Below are 22,373 nucleotides of genomic sequence, written 5' to 3'. Positions count from 1 at the left end.
ACATTCAACTGGACGGTTTCAATATATATAGATTTGGTTTCCTAATGGTTTGTTTCAGCTAATTTCATTTTTATCCTCCTAGCTGGTTTACTGAAATAGATGGCCTCCTCTGTACAATGTAGGAGACGGGCCGACTCCTACTGGAGCTCCTGCTATTGTGAGAAGGAGTCCTGTGTTTATACTTCTGATAATGTATAATCTACTCTGTGAAGCTCAGTGACAACAAGCCTGACCTGTAGTGAAATCCTGATTAATCACAACAATGGCCAGGTGGGCACGGAGTCACATTGGCTGCTTTAAGGAATTCATTAATTAGCTCATGTTAATTTATGTTTCTGGTCACAAGTGTAGTGTTAGAGTAATATGAGCAGAAGGGGGGAACCTCCTCTTTAACTGGATATAAGACTGTATTCTTGTTCTAATAAACAGTTCATGGTGAGCAACCAAACAAGTATTGTCTTGTTTGTGGTTGTCAGCGGTTGGAATATCTGATATCTATATTCAGACTGGAAGCAAGTGGTATATGAGGAAAGCACTCAAGCGGAGTGTGGGACGTTTTGTTACAGACCCATTCGATTTAATGCCATGGAGGGGTGGTTGAGGGTGTGTTTTTACCACCCCCAACCACAAGTCTAAACAAGGCCTAAATGTGCTGACAAACTGTACTAACAAATTGTAAACTCCAAATAATTCATCACATTCAACTGGACGGTTCCAATATATAAATTTGGTTTCCTGTTGGTTTGCTTCAGCTAATTTCATTTTTGTCCTCCTAGCTGGTTTACTGAAATAGATGGCGCAAAGGCGGAGATCCTTCTCCTATCCGAACAAAACATAGATGGTTCTTTCCTAGTCCGACCCAGCAAAGACTCAGGATATTGTCTTTCAGGTGAGTAAAGATGCTTAAAGAGGGAACAGACTGATTTTTTAACGACTTCAGCCCCGGAAGATTTGGCTGCTCAATGACCAGGCCATTTTTTTAGATACGGCACTGAGTCATTTTAACTGATAATTGCATGATTGTGCGACGTTGTACCCAAACAAAATTGGCGTGGCTTTTTTCCCACAAATAGAGCTTTCTTTTGTGGTATTTGATCATCTCTATGTTTTTTTTTGCGCTATAAACAAGAAAAAGCGTCAATTTTGAAAAAAAAAAAAACACAATATTTTGATCTTTTTGCTATAATAAATATCCACAATTTTTTTTTTAAAAAGCGATTTTTTTCCCTCAGTTTAGGCCGATATGTATTCTACATATTTTTGGTAATAAAAATCACAATAAGCGTATATTGATTGGTTTGCGCAAAAGTTATAGCATCTACAAAATAGGGGATAGATTTATGGCATTATTATTATTATTTTTTTTACTATTAATGGCGGTGATCAGCAATTTTTATCTGGACTGTGACATTATGGTGGGCACATCGGACACTTTTGGAACATTTTTGGGACCATTGCCATTTATACAGCGATCAATGCTATAAAATTGCACTGATTACTGTGTAAATGTCAATGGCAGGAAAGGGGTTAACAGTAGGGGGCTATCAAGGGGTTAATTGTGTGTCCTAGGGAGTGATTCTAACTGTGGGGGATGGGACTGCCTGAGTGAGGAGAGCAATTGTTGTTCATACTTAGTATGAACAACAGATCGCTCTGCTCACCTCTGACAGCACTGTTCTGTTCTGTCTCTGTGTGGAGCGATCGCAGGTGCCCAGTGGTCACCAGGCACGCACATCGGCCCATAGTGGTCAAAAGGCAAACAGACATATGGTAACGTTGTTTCGCCCAGGAGAGCCAACATGCCGCAGTAAAAATGCGGCAGCTGGTCGAGAAGGGGTTAAACATTCAATAGACTTAATTCACAAAGCTAACACGTAAGGATTAGGACACTTATTTTCAATAAAGTGACAGTTATTTTTAGCTGTTTTTAATGAGATTTAAAAATTACAGTCACATGGCTGAATAAGAGTCCATATTGTTCAACCAATAAAAAAATAAAAAATAAGTCATACAATCCCATATACACAATCCTATACCCACAGTTAATCCAGAGGAAGGAAAAAAATCTCAGCAAAGCATGATCCAATTTGCTACAGCAGGGAAAAAATTCCTTCCTGATCCCCCTAGAGGCAATCGGATTTTCCCCGGATCAACTTTACCAATAAATGTCAGTACCCAGTTATAATATGTACATTTAGGAAATAATCCAGGCCTTTCTTAAATTAATCTACTGAGCTGGACAGAACCACCTCTGGAGGGAGTCTATTCCACATTTTCACAGCTCTTACTGTGAAGAAACCTTTCCGTATTTGGAGATGAAATGCTTGGGAGCAGATCACCTCCTCCTCCCCTCCAGACAGTGCCTTCCCCGCCTCCTCCTCCCATTGGCATCACTAGATGCAGGCCTGCCCATCCTAACAGCCTACAAGCGTTGTTTCTTTGCTGCACACCTCCCTCCTCCAGTTCTGACTTCCCACCACGCAGAGCACTGGATCCGGGCTCTCCCTGGCTGGATGCTAAGGCAGAGAACAGGGGGGCTCTGTATGAAGACACTGTGCAGGTGGTATCCTGTTTTACTGAGCAGCGGGGCTCTCTCCCTGTACTGTGCCTTCAGTCCGTGACTGTCTCCAGTACCATGCCTGCAGTCTGACTATCTCCTGTACCATGCCTGCAGTCTCTCACTGTCTCCTGTACCATGCCTGTAGTCTCCGACTGTCTTCTGTACCATGTCTGCAGTCTCTGTCTCCTGTACCATGTCTTTAGTCCCTGACTGTCTCCTGTACCATGCCTGCAGTCTCCGACTGTCTCCTGTACCATGGCTGCAGTCTCCGACTGTCTCCTGTACCATGGCTGCAGTCTCCGACTGTCTCCTGTACCATGGCTGCAGTCTCCGACTGTCTCCTGTACCATGGCTGCAGTCTCCGACTGTCTCCTGTACCATGGCTGCAGTCTCCGACTGTCTCCTGTACCATGGCTGCAGTCTCCGACTGTCTCCTGTACCATGGCTGCAGTCTCCGACTGTCTCCTGTACCATGGCTGCAGTCTCCGACTGTCTCCTGTACCATGGCTGCAGTCTACGACTGTCTCCTGTACCATGGCTGCAGTCTCCGACTGTCTCCTGTACCATGGCTGCAGTCTCCGACAGTCTCCTGTACCATGGCTGCAGTCTCCGACTGTCTCCTGTACCATGGCTGCAGTCTCCGACTGTCTCCTGTACCATGGCTGCAGTCTCCGACTGTCTCCTGTACCATGGCTGCAGTCCCTGACTGTCTCCTGTACCATGCCTGCAGTCCCTGACTGTCTCCTGTACCATGCCTGCAGTCTCTGACTGTCTCCTGTACCATGCCTGCAGTCTCTGACTGTCTCCTGTACCATGCCTTTAGTTCCTGAGTGTCTCCTGTACCATGCCTGCAGTCTCTGACTGTCTCCTGTACCATGCCTTTAGTTCCTGAGTGTCTCCTGTACCATGCCTGCAGTCTCTGACTGTCTCCTGTACCATGCCTTTAGTCCGCTCGCCTCCCACCCTGCCAACCTCCGGCTCCCAAACAACAACCCCCGCCACCTCCCAAACCACCCCTCTTCATAGGCGATAGGTATCAGTAATTGGTATCATGCGGATTTGACTCTTTACAAAGATTGGGGTTGCGCCATGTCCTAGCAACACGGCGCGGCTGCGTTCATTGCGCTGCATGCCCCCGCAGGCACGTGACAGCGGCCTTTCTGGGACATCGTCCCAGAACAAGTGCAACACAGCCCACCCGTCATTTGACAGCGGGACGAACGGCAAGTGGTTAAAGAGTCCCTAAAAATTGGAAACAATGGCTTTCAGTGGAGTGCAGAAGGGTTTGAACTTCCTCTACCAGTAACAAAGGCTTCCCTTATTTCTAGTATAGGTGTCACCAGGACAAGAAGTGAGGCTAAATCTTCCTAATGGGGCCATTGACCGGAAAGAAAAAAAAATCATTTGACAAAAATGTTAATTCTTCCCTACTCAAATTGTGTTAGGCCTACTTAACTGGGACATGCTCAGCTACAAGAGGTCAAGTCTTACATCCACCTCTCTTCCCTCCAGTACGAAGGAACAAAGAGGTCCTCCATTACAAGATCAAGAAAGAAGATTCAGGAAAAGTCTACATCTTTGAAGAAAGATTCTTTACCTGCATCCACGATCTGGTCCACTATTACCGCTATCACCTAAAAGATCATGACTGCCTACCGCTCACACCATTTCTTAACGTAAGAGATATTTGAAAAAATAGTCTGTTACACATAAGCACAACCTCATTAAACAATTTAGCGTTTTATTGAGCACTGATAGTATAGCCATTGCTATATTTCCAGTGCTCTGTCAGAAGACATTCGGGTTTCCTACATGGTAGCTGTCCAAATGGAACGAATAATTACCCCAATGAGGACTTTACAGGCAGACTAAGGGAGTAAGTGAAGGTATAACAAAATAACAAAGTTTTATTGGCTTACAATTCTAAAAAGGCATATGCCAAGGAGGGCGAATACACATCACATAATAAAAACATATACAGCATGATGGTATGTAAGAAAAGAGCACCCAGATCATCGAATGTGCTAGAGCACAGAGGCGCCCCAAGTGATGCAAGGTGTTCACAGCTGGACCCAATGCGTTTCAGAAAAATGGTCTATTCCTTCTTCATGAATAAGGGTGCTAGACATAAATAGTCACCATATATAAACACCACATGTATGAGAATGGCATGCTCCAACAGAATGTCATATCACGCTTGGGAAAACTGAGGTAGGTGTAGCCAAATTGCAGAAAGCCTGGTATGGTGGCTGGTGGAGATCCGCCATGCAAGGTAGCTGTCCTATCATTTGCCCGCCCCTCCTCTCCTCCTGATCAGTCACAGAATGCTCTGTTTTCTGTAAACATATTCACAAAATAAAAGTTATTCTGTGAATGGACAGGAGGAGGGGAGGTGTGGAGTGTGGCTGCTTCTCCTGTTGTAGCGCCAGGGTGTGGAGATAGCTTTACTATTGGCACTCAAAACGGATTACACTTAAAGTGGTTGTAAACCCTTACAAACCACTTTGACCTACAGGTAAGCCTAGATTAAGGCTTACCTGTAGGTCCAAGAAATATCTCCCAAACCTATACGGTTTAGGAGATATTTGCCCGAAGACAGGCACCGCTGTCTACGGCGCATGCGGCGTAGACAGCAACGCGCAGGCGCACTGAGCGTGGCATCCTCGATAACGAAGATGCCGCGCAATACCGCGCCTCTCGGCTCCCGTGCGCATGCGCGGGAGTGACGTCATCGCGGCTTCGCCGAATGACAGCAGCGGAGCTGCGAGACCCCACCAACAAGATGGATGCGGCGGACTACAGGGGACAGCGGTGACTTCGCTGGCTCCTGTGTCAGGTAAGTGACACATAATGGGCTACTATGCGATGCATAGTAGTCCATTATGCTTTGCCTTTGCAGGGAATGAAAGTTAACTATTAGGAAGCAAGTAGATTTTAAATACAGACATCTTCGCTGAAGTTCTTCATTAAATTGTACTCAGGGACCAGTAACCGGAAGGTACGCCTGCAGAAATGTGAATTTTAGATGTCATGTCTGTGCACTTGCTCCTCATTATCAGGGTCAGAGCACTCAAAATTGTTATCGAAGGTAGAAACTGGAGAGTTAAGCTGGCTATGAACCATAGATTTTACCAGAGCTTTTTATCTCAGAGAATACACCCTCCCTTGCTAAGTAAAAAGTAAATTGTACAGAATGTGATAATAACAATAAAATATATCCCCTGCAGCCAGCAACAACAGCCCCCAACCAGCAGCAATAGACCCCTGCCAGTAACAATAGATCCCCCAGAAGCCAGCATCAATAGACCCCTCCCTCAACAGTAGATCACTCCCAGCAGCAACTGACCCCCCCCCCCCCATCCCCAGCAACCCAAGACCCTCCCAGAAACATTAGATCCCCACTGGCCACAATAGACACCCCTGCAACAAGAGAACCCCCAGCAACCAGCAACAATATTACAACACTTCAATACAGACCCCTTGCCATTACATACATTCAATGCTGGAGGTGCCGGAACTGCGTTCCTCCACGTTCCCGCTGAAAAAAAGCCCTGGATTTTACCATCCATAGTAACCAGCACAGAAGAAAGAACCTTACCCGGTTGATTCTTGTATTCAGACAGCTGGGACCTGTGGATGACTGAATACCTGAACAGTGCCTGCATAGGATTAAATGTAGGTGCTGTTTTGCTGACAATTTTTGGCCCACCTCCTCTGACAAAAATTAATTGGGAAACCAACCTTTGTTGAGCCAGGTGTTGCCGAAAAAAAACAGCACACAGACCCCCACCCCCTCAAAATAACAGGCCCTTGGATGGGCTTTTTTTTTAAAGCTGGAAAGGGAACGTTATCATTTGCTGGCAATTTTAAACACTTTTTCCTTTTTAAATGTCAGTACTGCTGCAGCACATTCTGTACCTCACAGAGGTGTGCCCCATCACAGGCAGGATTAGGACACCCCCCCAGCCATGTAGCAGCAGTCCCCGCACACCGCTGTCACGGCCGACATCTTTCTCAGGGCTTTTTCCGGGTTGTGACTGGCCGGAGCTGGGATGATGTCACTCCTGCGCATGCATGCCGGAGCCACCGTTCACGGCACAGGCTCAGATGGAATTACACCCGCGGGCCGTTCCTTCAGAACGCATGCGCCAGTGATGTCACTGGCTGCATGCACTGGAGATATCTCCTAAACTGTATGGGTTTAGGAGATATTTTCAATACCTATAGGTAAGCCCAGGGCTTTGTTTCAGCGGGAACGTGGGGGAATGCAGTTCCGGCACCTCCAGCACTGACTGTATGTAATGGCAAGAAAAGTTGGGGTCTATTGATTGGGGGATTTATTCTAGTTGGAGAGGGTCTATTTTTTGCAGGGGGGTCTATTGTTGCTGAGGAGATCTAATGTTGCTGGTGGGAGACCTATTGTTACTGAGGGTGGGACTTACATTGCTGGGGGGGGGGGGTGAGATGTTTCTGGGAGAGATCTATTGTTGTTTGCTGACAGAGTCTATTGATGCTGGCTGCGGGAAGATCTATTGTTGCTGCCGATAGTCTATTGTTAGTAGGGGGGACATTTTGTTGCGTATGGACAATTGTTGGTAGGGGGATCGAGTGCTTCTGGCTTAGGGCCTAATTGTTACTGGCTGCATGGCATCTATTTTACTGCTTTTCTTGCTATCATTACCAAATTCCATACAAATTACTGAGCACCACAAAATTATATGTGGTTCTGTATTCTTTAAAACGAGTGGTACTGGGGAGGTGGGTAGGGGGTGGAACCAAGGAATAGGGCTCGGAGGTGGGTTGGGGTGGAGACAAGGGGTGACTGGGAAAGGGGGAGTTCCTCCACCTATTCTCTGAGAAAAAAAGCCCTGGGTAAGCCTTATTATAGGCTTACCTATAGGTAAAAGGTTGCAGAGGAAGTTTACTTCCTCTTTAAAAGGATTTTTAATAACATATTCAGGGAATGGCCTCTGCAACCCCCCGATTCCCCGATCCGACAGCTAGCGAAGATCCCACCTCCCCCCACTAGCTGTCACATCACTCATTCACAGAGCTCTGTAAATGGAAAACTACAAGCTCCGGCAGCCTTTGTGGCTGTTGGCTTGTAGTTTTCAATGAACTACCCTGCTGATGTTGAGCGCTGTGATAGTTCATTCTCTCTACCTGTCAGGTTGTATCTGCTTCCCCGTAGCGGATATATGGGCACACTGATAGATCTGCAGGAGACCTGCATGGCACCAGCGATCTGCTGATGCTTTAGAGGCTCCAGAAACAAAAACTAATAAATGCATTTATTATTTTTTGTTAAAAGGTTGACTTATTCTTTAACCACTTCTTGACCTCTGGAAGATTTGTCCCTCTTCATGATCAGGCCATTTTTTTGTGATACAGCACTGCGTTACTTTAACTGACAATTGCGCGGTCGTGCAATGTTTCACCCAAATAAAATTGACGTCCATTCTATCCACAAATAGAGATTTCTTTTGGTGATATTTGATCACCTCTGTGGGGTTTTTTTTTTTTGCACTATAAACAAAAAAAGGCCGACAATTTTGAAAAAACAATATTTTTTACTTTCTGAAAATAAAAAAAATGTCTTTATCAATTTAGGCCAATATGTATTCTGCTACATGTTTTTAGTAAACAAAAAAAAGAAAAATCCCAAAAAGCGTATATTGATTGGTTTGTGCAAAAGTTATCGTGTCTATAAACTATGGGATTGTTGTATTTATTTTTAGTTATTTACTAGTAATGGCGGGACTATGATATTGCAGTGGACAGAACGGACACCTGTGACACTAATACAGTGATCAGTGCTAAAAAAAATATGCGCCGTCTCTGTACCAATGGCACTGTCTGGGAAGGGGTTAAATTCAGGGGCGATCAAAGGCTTAACTGTGTGCCTAGGTTGTGCTAACGCACTGAAAGGTCAGAGGTGCTTTGACTTAGGGAAGACATGAATCCTTGTCTCTGCTTTGCAGGAACACAGGATCAATACCTTCCCTTCTGACAGAATGACAATCTGCCATGTTTACATAGGTAGATCGCCGTTCTGCCTGTGTCCTGCGTAATCAGCGGGTGCTGACAGACATCGAGTCCACAGTACCCGTCGCTGGGCTTCCGCTGTGTGTGTGATCACAGTGGGAGTGGGTTCCCGGCAGGACACACATGCCCCAGATTCGGAAGTGTCAGCTTGAGTACTAGGTACGTGATCTGGCACAGAACGGCCACCCTATCGCAGTATATGTACGGTGGGCAGTCTGCAAGTGGTTAAAGGGGTTGTAAAGCTTTGTTTTTTATTTTCTAAATAGGTTCCTTTAAACTAGTGCATTGTTGGCTCACTTACTTTTTCCTTCGATTTCCCTTCTAAATGTTTTTCTTCCTTTGAATTTCTCACTTCCTGTTTCTCCTCAGTAAACTTCACACCATCATCCGAGCGGTGTTTAGTCAGCCAGAACAGCTTACTGAGGAGGAACAGGAAGTGAGAAATTCAGACAAAGAAAACAAAGAAAAAAAACATTTGCAAATGCACTAGCTTAAAGGAACCTATTTAGAAAATAAAAAACAAACCTTTACAACCCCTTTAAGTGCTTAATAAAATTCACTGCTTCTTGCGAAATGGAATTTTTTCTAGATTTTTTTTTTTGTACAAATGCATGATCTCCAGGGCAGTGCCCACCCCCTGTGCTATTTCTGACATCCCCATGCCTATTACCCCAGAAAATTTGCATTTTTATAGGTTGTTATAACAAATTCTTATAAGTTGATAAATTCAGTTCCTATTCATTTCAGTAGGGTTCAAGCTTGGCATCTGAATTACTCAGAAGTTCATCGAATCGAACCCTGCTCAAACCACCCCCAGCAGGGCAGGTCACTCATCCCCAGCTCTCTAGTCTAGGGTAGATCAGGGAAGGGTGGTAACAATGTTTGAGAATCAAGTGCAGCGTCGCCAGCTTACTACGGGAAGTTATCAGCTCACAAGTTTTCCACCAGGATCAACGGGCATTTTTTGTATGTATCACAAAGATGAAACAAAATGATTTAAATGGTATATTTAAAAGGGAGCAAATAAGAGAAGCCTATTGTTGACGTACATCTTGAAGTTTACTGATGACAGGTGTTTTGTCTTGGTAGGTTAACAGCTGCATTGAGGACACCTGGGAACAACCCTCGTCAGATTTCACATTGGTGACAAAAGTCAGAAGCAATAAGATAGGGGCTTCCGAGATCTGCCTCTGGGAGGGAAACTGGGCAGAAGGAGGGAAGAACGTCCTCATCCAGACCATATCTGAAGGTTTGTGAATAGCTGGTGTTGGCAACCTAAAGCAGTGTTTCTCAACTCCAGTCCTCACGGCGCCCCAACAGGTCATGTTTTCAGGATTTCCCTGAGATGAAACAGCTGTGGTAATTACTAAGGCGGTGAAACTGATCAAATCACCTGTGCAAAATAATGGAAAGCCTGAAAACATGACCTGTGGGGGCGCCTTGAGGACTGGAGTTGAGAAACACTCACCTAAAGTCATTGATTCTATCCAGCAAACACCAGATGTGCTAAAGTCAAGAGTGCATTCCTACTACCATAGCTCCCAACTGTTCTTGATCTCGAGGGCCTGTCCCTGATTTGGAGCAATGTCCCTCATTCCTCATTTGTCCCTCATTTTGGTCTGATCTATATAGTTATATACAGAGGTGGACTGACAACTCATGGGGCCCCCGGGCAATAGGAGATTATGGGGCCCCCGGGCAATAGGAGAAGATTATGGGGCCTCCAGGCAATAGGAGATTATGGGGACCCCAGGCAATAGATTATGGCGCCACACAGTATACACACACATACAGTATACACACACAGACACACAATATACACACACACAGTATACACACACAGAATACACATACACACACTAAAAAGGTACTGGAGAGGCGTGGCAGCTATAATCTTGGGATTTTTTTTTTTTTAAACACAGATTTTTACATACTGTCCCTGGTTTTATTGAGGCTGCCTGGCAACCCTGATGGGGCCCCTTAGTGGCATAGGGCCATCGGGCAGTGCCAGAGTCCCCGAATGGTCAGTCCGCCCCTGGTTATATATAAAATGCACTTTTTATATATAAAAAAATTTGTTTTCTAGTGCTAAACCTTTCATCTGATTTCTAAATTGCTGCATTTGTAAACTTCAAAAAACAATATAAAGGAATAGCAGTGATAAAAAAAAGCACTTGTGGGTTTAACCAATCTTGTTTTTTTGTACAATTCTCCTTTAAGGGGGCGTGGCAAGGGGTGTGCCCTATGCCGGCATACTTTTTCTGCTAGGTGTCCCTCATTCCCATCTCAAAAAGTTGGGAGGTATGCTATTACCTTTATCTGAGTTGCAGAACACAGGCCATCTCACAGGGTTAAGAAGAGGATATAGGGAGTGTACTTCCTGAAACCGACTTCATGCATCACCAATCACATTCAAACTAAGAAGGCTGGGCTGAATGATTGTTGGTTGTAATAATGATTTGTATACTGAGAATCAGTGAATGGTTCTATTCAAGCCTATGGGAAACATTACTTTTGGTGGGCTAATTGTTTTAATCCAGCCATGGGTAGTTTATGATAAAGGGGACCAGGTGGCTCAGAATGGGGTTGTCTTACAAGAGTCTGCTCAGATCCTATTGTCATTCCACTATCCTGTTCTCCATCTCACCCTACAGAGTTTTTTAAACGGAACAACTTTATGAGTGGAATTGAGATTCAAAAAACACTAAATCACAGGAATATCGCCAAACTGCACGCATTGTGTACCGCACAGGACCCCGTCTACATTGTCACAGAGTTCACAGAGAAAGGAGACCTTCGGACCTTTTTGAGCGGTCAGTAAAACAACCCTTTGAAAGTATCTTAGAACTGTTGATTTCTGCTACTGCCGGGGGGGGGGATGGGGAATGACTGTCATTTGACTTTATGCTCTATGCAGACGTCTGAGAAAGGCAGTGAGCCAATCGTACAAACAGGAAATGAGATTCCTGGAGGTGTTACAGTGTAAAGATGCCACGTTTGCAAAGAAGAGACCTTTAGAACACCATTAAGACTACAGACTGAGGTTGAAGGACTTTTCTTAAAAACAATAATGCCGCGTACACACGACCGGACTTTTCCGACAGCAAAGGTCTGACGGATTTGTTCCGTCGGACAATTCGATCGTGTGTGGGCTCCATTGGACCTTTGCTGTCCAAAAATCTGACGGACTTTAGAAATAGAACATGTTTCAAATTTTCCGGCCTGAACTCCGCCGGACCCAGTTCCTATTGAGAAATACGTTTGTGTGTATGCTAGTCCGACGGACAAAAACCGACGCTAGGGCAGCTATTGGCTACTGACTATGAACTTCCTTATTCTAGTCCGGTTGTACGTCATCACGTTCAAATCCGTCAGACTTTGGTGTGATTGTGTGTGGCCAAGTCCGTTCATTCGGAAAGTCTGCCGGAACTCCACCGAAAGTCCGTCGGGAAGACCCTCAGACCTAGTCCGTCCAAAAAGTCCAGTCGTGTGTACGCGGCATTAAGTACTTATTAGCTTGTGTAGCAATTATTGGTACCAGGTTTTAAAGAAAGTGGAGTTGTCTTCCTTCAAGTAAGCGGTTTTGGGGAATGATGTGCTTATTCCAAAAATGCTGTGACAATTAATCATATATAGAATGCAGCATGAAACAAGCACAAGTGATAAACCAACCGTGATGTGTGATTGATATTGTCAATAAAATAAAATTTATATATGAAGCCCCATATATATATATATATATATATATATATATATATATATATATATAGTCCTATTATAGACTTAAAATGATGAATCAAACTTCAGTGATATGTGACACCACCTCCACCACCAGGTGAATTGCCCGCGGCGCTCACCTTACGGGATGACCCCACTGGGTCTAGTCATGCCTTTAGTGACGCCTCCGACTCCTCCCGACGTGTTGCGTCACAGATCACGTGACTTCTTTCAATTTTGCGCAATGAAAGCCTTTCTTTTGCTCTTAGACAATACAGAGAGGAGCCAGTGATTTCTATCCAAGAAGTTTTAAAGAGACCAAACACAACAACACAGTCCTGCCAGGCACATCTAAGATCTATTATCTTAAAGGCACGACTAGACCCAGTGGGGTCAACCCCTAAGGTGAGTGGGCAATTCACCTGGTGGTGGAGGTGGTGTCACGTATCACTGAAGTTTATGATTCATGTGATGAAGCAGTTTATGGATATTTAAGTCTATAATAGGACTATATACAGTATCTCACAAAAGTGAGTACAACCCTCACATTTTTGTAAATATTTTATTATATCTTTTAATGTGACGAGACTGAATCATTTACACTTTGCTACATGCCACTACTTTATACATTTTCAGACCATTGCTCTCTAATGACTTCATTCACATCACTATACATGAGACCACGAGATGGTAGGAAGTCTTTAAATTCTTTTTTAAGCAACCCGAAGGTCAACCAAAAGATTTCTGACTCCTTGGAGGAATACATCTCTTTAAAGAGGTTGTAAGCCCTCGTTGATTCTTTAAATAACATACATATCATACTTACCGCCACTGTGCAGTCTGACCCCTTGTCTTCTGGGGTCCCCCAATGGTGCTCACGGCTCTTTCCTGCATCGGGAGACCCCCTAGGAGAAGCAATCTCTCTGGGGGTTACCATGCGGGCGCGCTCCCGAGTATTTGTGTCCATAGACACAGAATGCCGGACTCGGCCCCACCCCCCGCATCATTGGATTTGATTGACAGCAGCGTGAGCCAATGACTGAGTTGCTATCAATCTATCCAATCAAGAGCCGAGACAATGGGCAGAGAGGTAGAGCATGTCTCTGCTGTGGGAATGAACGGGCTTGCGTAAAACGGGGGGGGGGGGGGCTGGTCAGTGTCAGAAGTTTTTTCACCTTAATGCATAGGATTGCAAATGGAAAAAAATAAATAAAAAATCTGACATTGCTCTATCCAAAATGGAAAAAAAAAGTTTTGCCCATAGTTCTACTTTAAGTGAGCTTTACCCTCCATGGGCAAATCATCGGTTCACAATAAAGAGGCCTTGGTACAAAATTAAATACTGGAAAAAATTGTACCCCATAAAAAAGAGAATTTGTACGTACTTGTTCAACCATGTTGTAGATCGTCGCTAGCTATAAGAGCTACAGTGCTCAGGGAATCCTCTTCATCCGACACTTCCAGAAGTCTCAGATTACTTTCCCTCCTGAACCCCTTGCTTCTTCCTGCAGGTCTTAGGTCACTGGTGTTTACTGCAGGGAAGATTAAAGGGGCATTCCACTTTCATAAAAAAAATAAAAATGAATAATGTAGCATATACTGTACAAATGTCAAACAAGTCATTTTGTAATTCTAAAGGCATGCAGACACTCACTTCTCATTAAAACACTGCACATGCACCAGATGATTATAAAGAACCAGATTCAGGAATTTGTTTAAGGGCATAGTGGAACAGACAGCTGTTTCTTCAGGACATAAAAAGTTAGGAATCTGCTATGACATTTGTTAAAATCCTTGCAATGTACATTGATCACCCAGAGGAAATATTTTTTTTCTCAACAAAAGTGAAGTTACACTTTAAATACTGAGAGAAGTTTAAGGTTTTTGGTTGGGTTAAGGCTTGGATGAAGGAAGGGTGAAATTGTAAAGCTGGGTACGGACATTGTGCAGTTCTTATTATGGAACTGGCCATAATTCGCTATGTGGGTGGCACTGTTGGCACTCCTGCCCAACATCCCCCAAATAAGGAATTAAAAGAGTCCAACAAAAAGCTGTCTGCTGAATATCAGGTGCCTCCAATTAGATACAATACATTAGCAGTAGTGGGAGATTCCTCCATCTGAAGCTCAGGCTGACCCAGAGTGGATATAAGGGTTGTGTTAGTGGTCAGGTGTTGCAAAGGAAAACTTTTTTACATTCCACTTGTTTTTGATGCTTAAAGACAAGCAAAGGTCTGCATATTTATATTGTCTGCTCATCTTTCTACAGGTCAAGAAGGACTTCATTTAGAGGAAGCGGAGCTCGTGTATATTGCGCACCAAGTGGCAGACGCAATGGCCTACCTTGAAGTGAAACGTGTGTGCTATCTGGACTTGCATGGTCAAAATATCCTGGTTGGCAACAATCTACTTTGCAAAATATCCCAGTTTGGACTTTCTGTCCAGATGAAGGTTTGAATTAAGCAGAAATTCTTAAAACAAAAAGAATGACCCTCTGACACCATATTGATTTTTTTAGCTTCAAAAATGAACTTTGATGTCCTAATTCCCAACACATTCTGTTAACGACTAAATCGTTTTTTTTCAGCGAAACAGTTACATTTGTGCAAAGTAGCCTAACGTCATAAAAAAAAAGATATATATTTTAGATTGCATTTTTAGTTCTGACTAGGATCTACAGAAAAGTTACATGTTCGGAGTCTGACGATCAACCAAACCTCCGGTTGCAGAGGGCAGTGAAAAATTAAGCAACCAATGACATATTTCTGCCCGGCCCATTCAACTGGCAATGGGAATCCACTTGTTGTAAGCAAAGGAGTAGGGAATGGGGCTGATACATACAACAACGCAGTTTGGCTGGCCAGGAAAGCGGGGACCAGCATTTAGCCCCCTTGAACTATACCAGGCCACATGCCCTCAACATGGGAAACGTACCTTGCCAAGGGGTCCCCCCCTAGCAAAGCACTTTATCCCCATGATGATGGGAACAGGTACGTCTTCCCTACAACCCTGGCATGGTGGTTGTGGGGATCAGCAGGCGGGTGGCTTATTGTAATCTGGAAGATCCCTGCAAAAAAGAAAATTAATGAATGACTAACCCTACTCATTTACAAAAAAATATAAATGAACTAAACATGCAGACATAATTTGACAAGTCCTTTATTAAAATAGATCCACATTAAAGTGGATGTAAACCCGAAATTATTATTTTTTTTTTTTTTATGTCATAATGTAGAGTATAAGATTTTCTATCATTTGAGCCCAGTCTTTCCACAAAAGAGTTAATCCAGCTCTGAGCAATCCTCTTATTGTTCAGTGAGATAAATCTTGACAAACAGAGAAAACCTTGTCAAATCCTCCCCCTTGCTGTGAGTGACAGGTGATTTACATATCTCATGCACTAGCCTAAGAGACACGCATTATTTTTTAATTCTCCCCACTCCTTTCTTCTGCTGCTCTGCAAGGATTGGCTGTTCCACACCTCAGCATGATTTGGCATTCTGAAGTAATGTGGTGACTTTTCTGGCTTTTGACTGGATGTTAGTGATCATAGCAGAAGTTCAGTGTAAGAAATACACAGGAGAAAATGCATGTTGATAAGGGGAGTGTAGAGGTGGGCGGGGAGTCTACTGACATCACGACTCCACCCACTGAGCCCTGGAAAACAGACCCACCCACAAAATCTGCAGTTTTTCGGGTCTTATAGCAGGCAGAGGGGAGACATTTGACAGATAAGTATACATGCAGGAGGCATGTATATCCTTCTAGATAACCAATATTGCAGTAGTTTAGAAAGAATGAGAGTGGGTTTACATCCACTTTAATGATGAAGAACGATGCACTCTGAAAGAAAACATGTCAATACGCCCGATTCTGATGTAAACAAAGAGCTAGGTTATTCTGGGTGGCGTCACTATGGTCATGAACAAATTTAATCAGTGATGTCGCCGATTATATCCCCTATGTTACATTTGGCTGTCTAGTAGGGTGCGGTCATTCGTGGCAAGCAGTAGCAAAAAGCAGAGTCAGAATTATTCCTTCTGATAGTACAAGCTATGAGCTGCATGCAGATACAAAATGACATGTACTGGCCTTCCAAAACCACCTAGGGACCCAGACTGAACAGTTATATGGACCCCAACCATGTTGGAATCATGCACTAGTGTCAGAAATCTTTAGAACCGGGAGGCCCATTTAATCTATGGCCACTTCAGAAGCAAAATCTTTCCCCACGCCTGATGGACTACCATCTCCAAAGTCTGACCCATACCAGTTCTGTGTACAGCTACCTAAAGACATGAACCGCTCTGTTCGGCTGTACTTAGATATAAGCCAGTAAAATGTTCTATTCTTGGACCTCCATAAGCTATATGCTTGTTCATGCAAGCACTTGCGTATACCCAAATACAGCCAAACAGAGCCACTCATTTCCATAAGCAGCTGTACATAGCACCTGGGCATCCCGAGTAAGGGGAATACACCAGAATTTACTTTCCACCAGCCCAGGTGCCCATGTGCAATAGTCCTAAGACTGAACTAGAGAAATAGCATCTGGTTTACCCAATTAAATGTTCATAAGTAATATGTTTCTTCACCCCACAGGGAAAGCAGTCTCTGAAAGTAAAAGATAAAGTTGCCGTAAGATGGATGCCTCCAGAAGTATTACAGTATTGGGAAATTTCCAATAAAATTGACGTGTGGTCTTTTGGAATTGTCCTGTATGAGATTTTCACATTGGGGCAGCTCCCATATAAAGGTAATATCCATCTCCTAGCTCAGAGGTCTCGACTCATCAGTAAAGCCCAACTACTAGCAATGACACATCTTCTTATAATCACCCTAAGGATAAGATACCCTTCCTTTGGACGCTGGCAATATTTAAAAACAAATTACAGCAAAAGGGAAATGATGATATAGGAACTACAGGAATTACTACATTTGTTTGTTAAACGATTTATTCTGGATAGTGATGGAAGAACTTCCGACGGGACGTTTCGCGAACGTGAATGCGGCCAAAACTTTGCGAACCGCAAAGTTTGAGGCGGACCCCATTGACTTTAATGGTAGGCAAACCTTAAAAACCTCCAGGTCATATTTTCAGCCACAAAATACTTACTAGCTGTGCACACATAGTCCCACAACATGGACACTGACATAACAAAAGTATTAAGTGAATCTGGGATCGACAACGACAAGCATTCTTTTTTTTATCTGTGAAATTTTGACAATTCAGGAGCGCATGAAGGCCATGGAGGAGAGGAAAGGTCAGGCCAGGCTATGAAGGGGGTGCAGGAGATGATCAGTGCCACAGTCTGGGCAGCACAGTCCTGTGCCAGTGTCCCAGTGTGCCAACCTGTGCTTAAGCCCCTCCCTCTGCCCGGCCCTTACCCCCACCTATGCAGGGCTCCACTGCGATGGTCCGGAGGTGCCAGTCCAGTGCTGATCCTCAGCCATGATGCTGGCATTGCCTGCTGATTGGCTTCTCCGGTGCTATCTCCCTCACTGTCTGAAACCAGCACCTCAATAGAGACTGTACTGAGACCCTATATACTTTATACCTATACCAGTCCTTAAAAGGACCTTTGTGGACCTAGTAGCTAGTGATTTGCAGACTGTCCCTCAGTCCCTACGCTGATAAAAGACAGCTGCAGAATCGGGCAGCAATCAGCTCAACAGCACAGCAGTCAAGTATAATATGCTGTCTATAGATGAAAGAAAGTATATTATACGTGTACAACCCTATATACTGTATACCTATACCAGTCCTTAAAAGGACTTTTGTGGACCTAATAGTAATAGCTAGTGATTAAACTGACTGTCCCTGCTCCACACAGCGTCCTTTCCCTACACTGACAAAAGACAGAATGTAAAATGGCCGCCAGGTCTATTTATAATGTAGGGGGAATGTCCAATTGTCCATGTGCTGAAATGTCTCAATTGGCTGTCCTGTACCCCATGATGGATGTGTCATGGGTCAAAGTTCTTGGCAATGTAAACAAATATGGCCGCCGCGAACAGCGCCAGAAGTCCGCCAGTTTGGTGAAACGTGAACGAGCAAAATTCACCGCGAACCAACCGCCGGGCGAACCGCAAGGCCATCTCTAATTCTGGGTTTCATATAGAAGGATACAATCAACCACATGTTATCTTAATTGCTCATTCACATCATTGCGGACTTAAAAACGTAAAAAGAATTTACAATAACAAATATCCACCATGATAAAGTTGAGCTCCAGCCTGATATTGAAAATAGCAATCAATGCAGTCAAGTATTTCAAAATGTATTTTGATATGAAGCTAGAGTAAATAACTGACTCTTTCTTGGCATCAGCCAGTTGTAGTCAACTGTACAGCAACACTAAAGATAGGAGAAGGAAGGGCAGAGTGGGAAACAATAAGTGCAGAGTGGGTAGAGGCTTGACTAATTTGTCTCAGATAACACATACAGGAAATAAATGAGGTACTGATGCACTCATGAAATGAAATTAGATGAAACGCGTCAGTAAGACCAGACACATTAGATGCCCCTTGACATGTGCTCTTAGCTGGATGATTTGCCATGTGCTGCTGAACCCTCACTTTTTCTTTCACGCTTCCTCAGTTAGTGTTAGCAGAGACAGGACCTAGGAAATTCACTGTCTTCTTACGCTTCAAAAGACTAGAGAAACAACCTCTGTACTGCTGTTATTTGAAATAAAATTGTTATAGATATAACATCTGTGTCTTATGGAAGAGTTAAGCTGTGGTGCCAAGTCAGCAGGTGACCACACTGTCCAGACAGACTGTTTCTAAGGATGTACAGTATCTCACAAAAGTGAGTACACCCCTCACATTTCTGTAAATATTTTATTATATCATTTCATGTGACAACACTGAAGAAATGACACTTTGCTACAATGTAAAGTACTGAGTGTACAGCTTGTATAACAGTGTAAAGTTTCTGTCCCTGCAAAATAACTCAACACACAGCCATTAATGTCTAAACCGCTGGCAACAAAAGTGAGTACCCCCCTAAGTGAAAATGTCCAAACTGGGCCCAAAGTGTCAATATTTTGTGTGGTCACCATTATTTTCCAGCACTGCCTTAACCCTCTTGGGCATGGAGTTCACCAGAGCTTCACAGGTTGCCACTGGAGTCCTCTTCCACTCCTCCATGACGACATCACAGAGCTGGCGGATATTAGAGACCTTGCACTCCTCCACCTTCCATTTGAAGATGCCCCACAGATGTTAAATAGGATTTAGGTCTGGAGACATGCTTGGTCAGTCCATCACGTTTACCCTCAGCAAGGCAGTGGTCATCTTGCAGGTGTGTTTGGGGTCGTTATGTTGGAATACTGCCCTGCGGCCCAGTCTCTGAAGGGAGGGGATCATGCTTTGCTTCAGTATGTCACAGTACATGTTGGCATTCATGGTTCCCTCATTGAACTATAACTCCCCAGTGCCGGTGTTCGATCAAAAAGTGTCAGGCCATCGGATAGTGTCCGCCCTGTACTGCGCAGCCGCATCGCTTGAGCAGTACGGAGGACAAGGAGACTCCAAAAGTCTCTGAAGAAGAATGGCGCCTGCGCACTGAGTCCAGGTGCAAGCCCCACCATCCAAGGAGACATACTGTGGCAAACAGTAACAGGGCCCCTCGCGGGCTCGCCACGATTCGGGCACAGCCTCGCTTCGCTTGGCTATTTTTTATTCTAACTCTATGTCCACTTGGATGGTGGGGCTTGAACCTGGACTCACTGCACATGTGCTGTTTAACTTCGGAGATGTTCGGCTTCTCCTTGTCCTCCGTACTGCACAAGCGCAGTACAGGGCAGACACTATCCGATGGGGGACACTATTCAACACATCACCGGCAGCACTCATGCAGCCTCAGACCCGGACACTCCCACCACCATGCTTGACTGTAGGCAAGACACACTTGTCTTTGTACTCCTCATCTGGTTGCCGCAGCACAAGCTTGACACCATCTGAACCAAATAAGTTTATCTTGGTCTCATCAGACCACAGGACATGGTTCCAGTAACCCATGTCCTTAGTCTGCTTGTCTTCAGCAAACTGTTTGCAGGCTTTCTTGTGCATCACTTTTAGAAGAGGCTTCCTTCTGCAGTGTGCGGCGTATGGTCTGAGCACTGACAGGCTGACCCCCCACCCCTTCAACCTCTGCAGCAATGCTGGCAGCTGTTATACGTCTATTTCCCAAAGACAACCTCCGGATATGACGCTGAACACACGCACTTAACCTCTTTGGTCGACCATGGCGAGGCCTGTTCTCAGTGGAACCTGTTCTGTTAAACCCCTGTATAGTCTTGGCCACCGTGCTGCAGCTCAGTTTCAGGGTCTTGGCAATCTTCTTATAGCCTAGGCTATCCTTATATAGAGCAACAATTGTTTTTTTTTCAGATGCCATGTTGAACTTCCAGTGACCAGTATGAGAGAGTGAGAGCAATAACACCAAATTTAAAACACCTGCTCCCCATTTATATCTGAGACCTTGTAACACTAACGAGTCACATGACATCGGGGAGGGAAAATGGCTAATTGGGCCCAATTTGGACATTTTCACTTAGGGGTATACTCACCCGCCAGTGGTTTACACATTAATAGCTGTGTGTTGAGTTCTTTTGAGGGGACAGCATATTTACACATGAAAAGATATATTAAAATATTTACAAAAATGTGAGGGGTGTACTCACTTTTGTGAGATACTGTAATCTGTGCATGTGCAGATGTGCCGCAAGGCTCACTCTGGTCCCAAAACCCCCAAAAAAAGTCATAATTTAAAGAATCTGTCCATCCAGAACTTTTATGTGGTGGTGGATGTTGGAGCGTCAACCCATCTGACAGTCTCTTTTCTCCTTCTTGGATTATAATGAGCGATCTCTGTGCCAAGTTCCGAGGTCTGCACACATTTTGTGCTCAATATGAAGGGTTCCCTCCATCGTTGCTGGACTTTATTTTATACTATGGAGACTGTAACAGGAGCAGTTGGGACACATAAAGGTGGGCAGAAACACCTAAAACTCCCAGGTGGAGATGATTATGGCAGGGAGAGCTATCTCACTAAGGCTCGGTTCACACAGGGGCAACACGACTTTCGGAGGCAACTTGGACGTGACTTGGACGCGACTTGGACAGACTTACGACACTACTTTAAGTCGCCCCAGGCCAGGCGACTTGCCGTGGCCAATCAGAGAATGAGCTCTCAGGGGGGAACTCCTTTTGAGAGCTGATAATTCTCTGAGAGTCGCCTCCGTATAGACGGAGATCCGTCTTGGAGGCGACCTCCATTGAAATCAATGGGTACCAGTCGCCTACAAGTCGGATTGAAGTAGTACAGGAACCTTTTCTGAAGTCAGAGCAACTTCAGTAGTGTGCATTAAGATGGCTCTCATTCACTTACATTGATTTCTACATGTTGTGCGACCTGAAGTGACATGGGGCGACTTGAAGTCGGATCTGAGTCGCCCCTGTGTGAACCGGCTCTAGTGGAGAATCCAAGACCTACAAGAAGTCAGGGGCTGACTGAACATCCCCTCCTCCAGCCCCATCTATAATTACCATGTTACATTTGGGTGGACCTTGGATCTTTAATATTATCTTTTGTTCTTTTGCAGGTCTAAAAAATAAGGAACTGGTAACAAAGCTTGTAGAGGGGTACAGACTGCCGATGCCACCGCTATGCACCTATGACATCTACAGATTAATGCTGGAATGTTGGAACAAGGATGCTGATAAACGACCCTCATTTCAGATGATTGTAGAAAGCAAAATATTTGAGTAATGTTCATAAATTGATCCTTAATTCAATAAAAAAAAAAAAACTGCTTAACTTGCTCTGTCCTGCTATTGGAGGAAGGAGAAAGCATGAACAACCACCAAGCTCTCTCGTTCTCAAGCATTTGTTTATTCCCATTCTGCACGGTTATTCTAAAGAAGTGAAAGAATAACTAGCACTTCTTCTAAGTATGATGTATTGGAGGGGGTGCACACGTGCAAAACATTTCAGAACATTGGATCCCTAAACATTAACTAGTAAAAACTTAAAAGCACTA

At 44.2% G+C, this 22,373-nt stretch overlaps 1 protein-coding gene and 1 long non-coding RNA gene across 2 annotated transcripts in view; one reads left to right on the top strand and one right to left on the bottom strand.

Annotated features, from left to right (window-relative positions):
* The window catches only part of LOC143936056 (uncharacterized), a 68,531-nt gene that overhangs the window by 30,662 nt on the left and 15,496 nt on the right, over positions 1-22,373 (top strand). The window contains exons 3-9 of the mRNA XM_077460366.1: positions 777-889; positions 4,073-4,236; positions 9,695-9,854; positions 11,260-11,418; positions 14,591-14,772; positions 16,924-17,077; positions 21,936-22,098. Of these exons, the coding sequence (XP_077316492.1) occupies positions 777-889; positions 4,073-4,236; positions 9,695-9,854; positions 11,260-11,418; positions 14,591-14,772; positions 16,924-17,077; positions 21,936-22,098 (1,095 nt within the window). The remainder of the gene's footprint in view (positions 1-776; positions 890-4,072; positions 4,237-9,694; positions 9,855-11,259; positions 11,419-14,590; positions 14,773-16,923; positions 17,078-21,935; positions 22,099-22,373) is intronic.
* LOC143936058 (uncharacterized) overlaps positions 1-22,373 on the bottom strand; it is a 53,611-nt gene that overhangs the window by 28,928 nt on the left and 2,310 nt on the right. Inside the window, exon 3 of the long non-coding RNA XR_013263607.1 lies at positions 13,708-13,854. This is a non-coding gene — a long non-coding RNA (uncharacterized LOC143936058). The remainder of the gene's footprint in view (positions 1-13,707; positions 13,855-22,373) is intronic.

The sequence above is a fragment of the Lithobates pipiens genome, unplaced genomic scaffold (genome assembly GCF_037356315.1).
Source record: "Lithobates pipiens isolate NorthernLeopardFrog02 unplaced genomic scaffold, aLitPip1_a1.2 Scaffold_28, whole genome shotgun sequence".
Lineage (NCBI taxonomy): Eukaryota > Metazoa > Chordata > Amphibia > Anura > Ranidae > Lithobates > Lithobates pipiens.
This window is presented reverse-complemented; position numbering and strand designations above follow the sequence as displayed.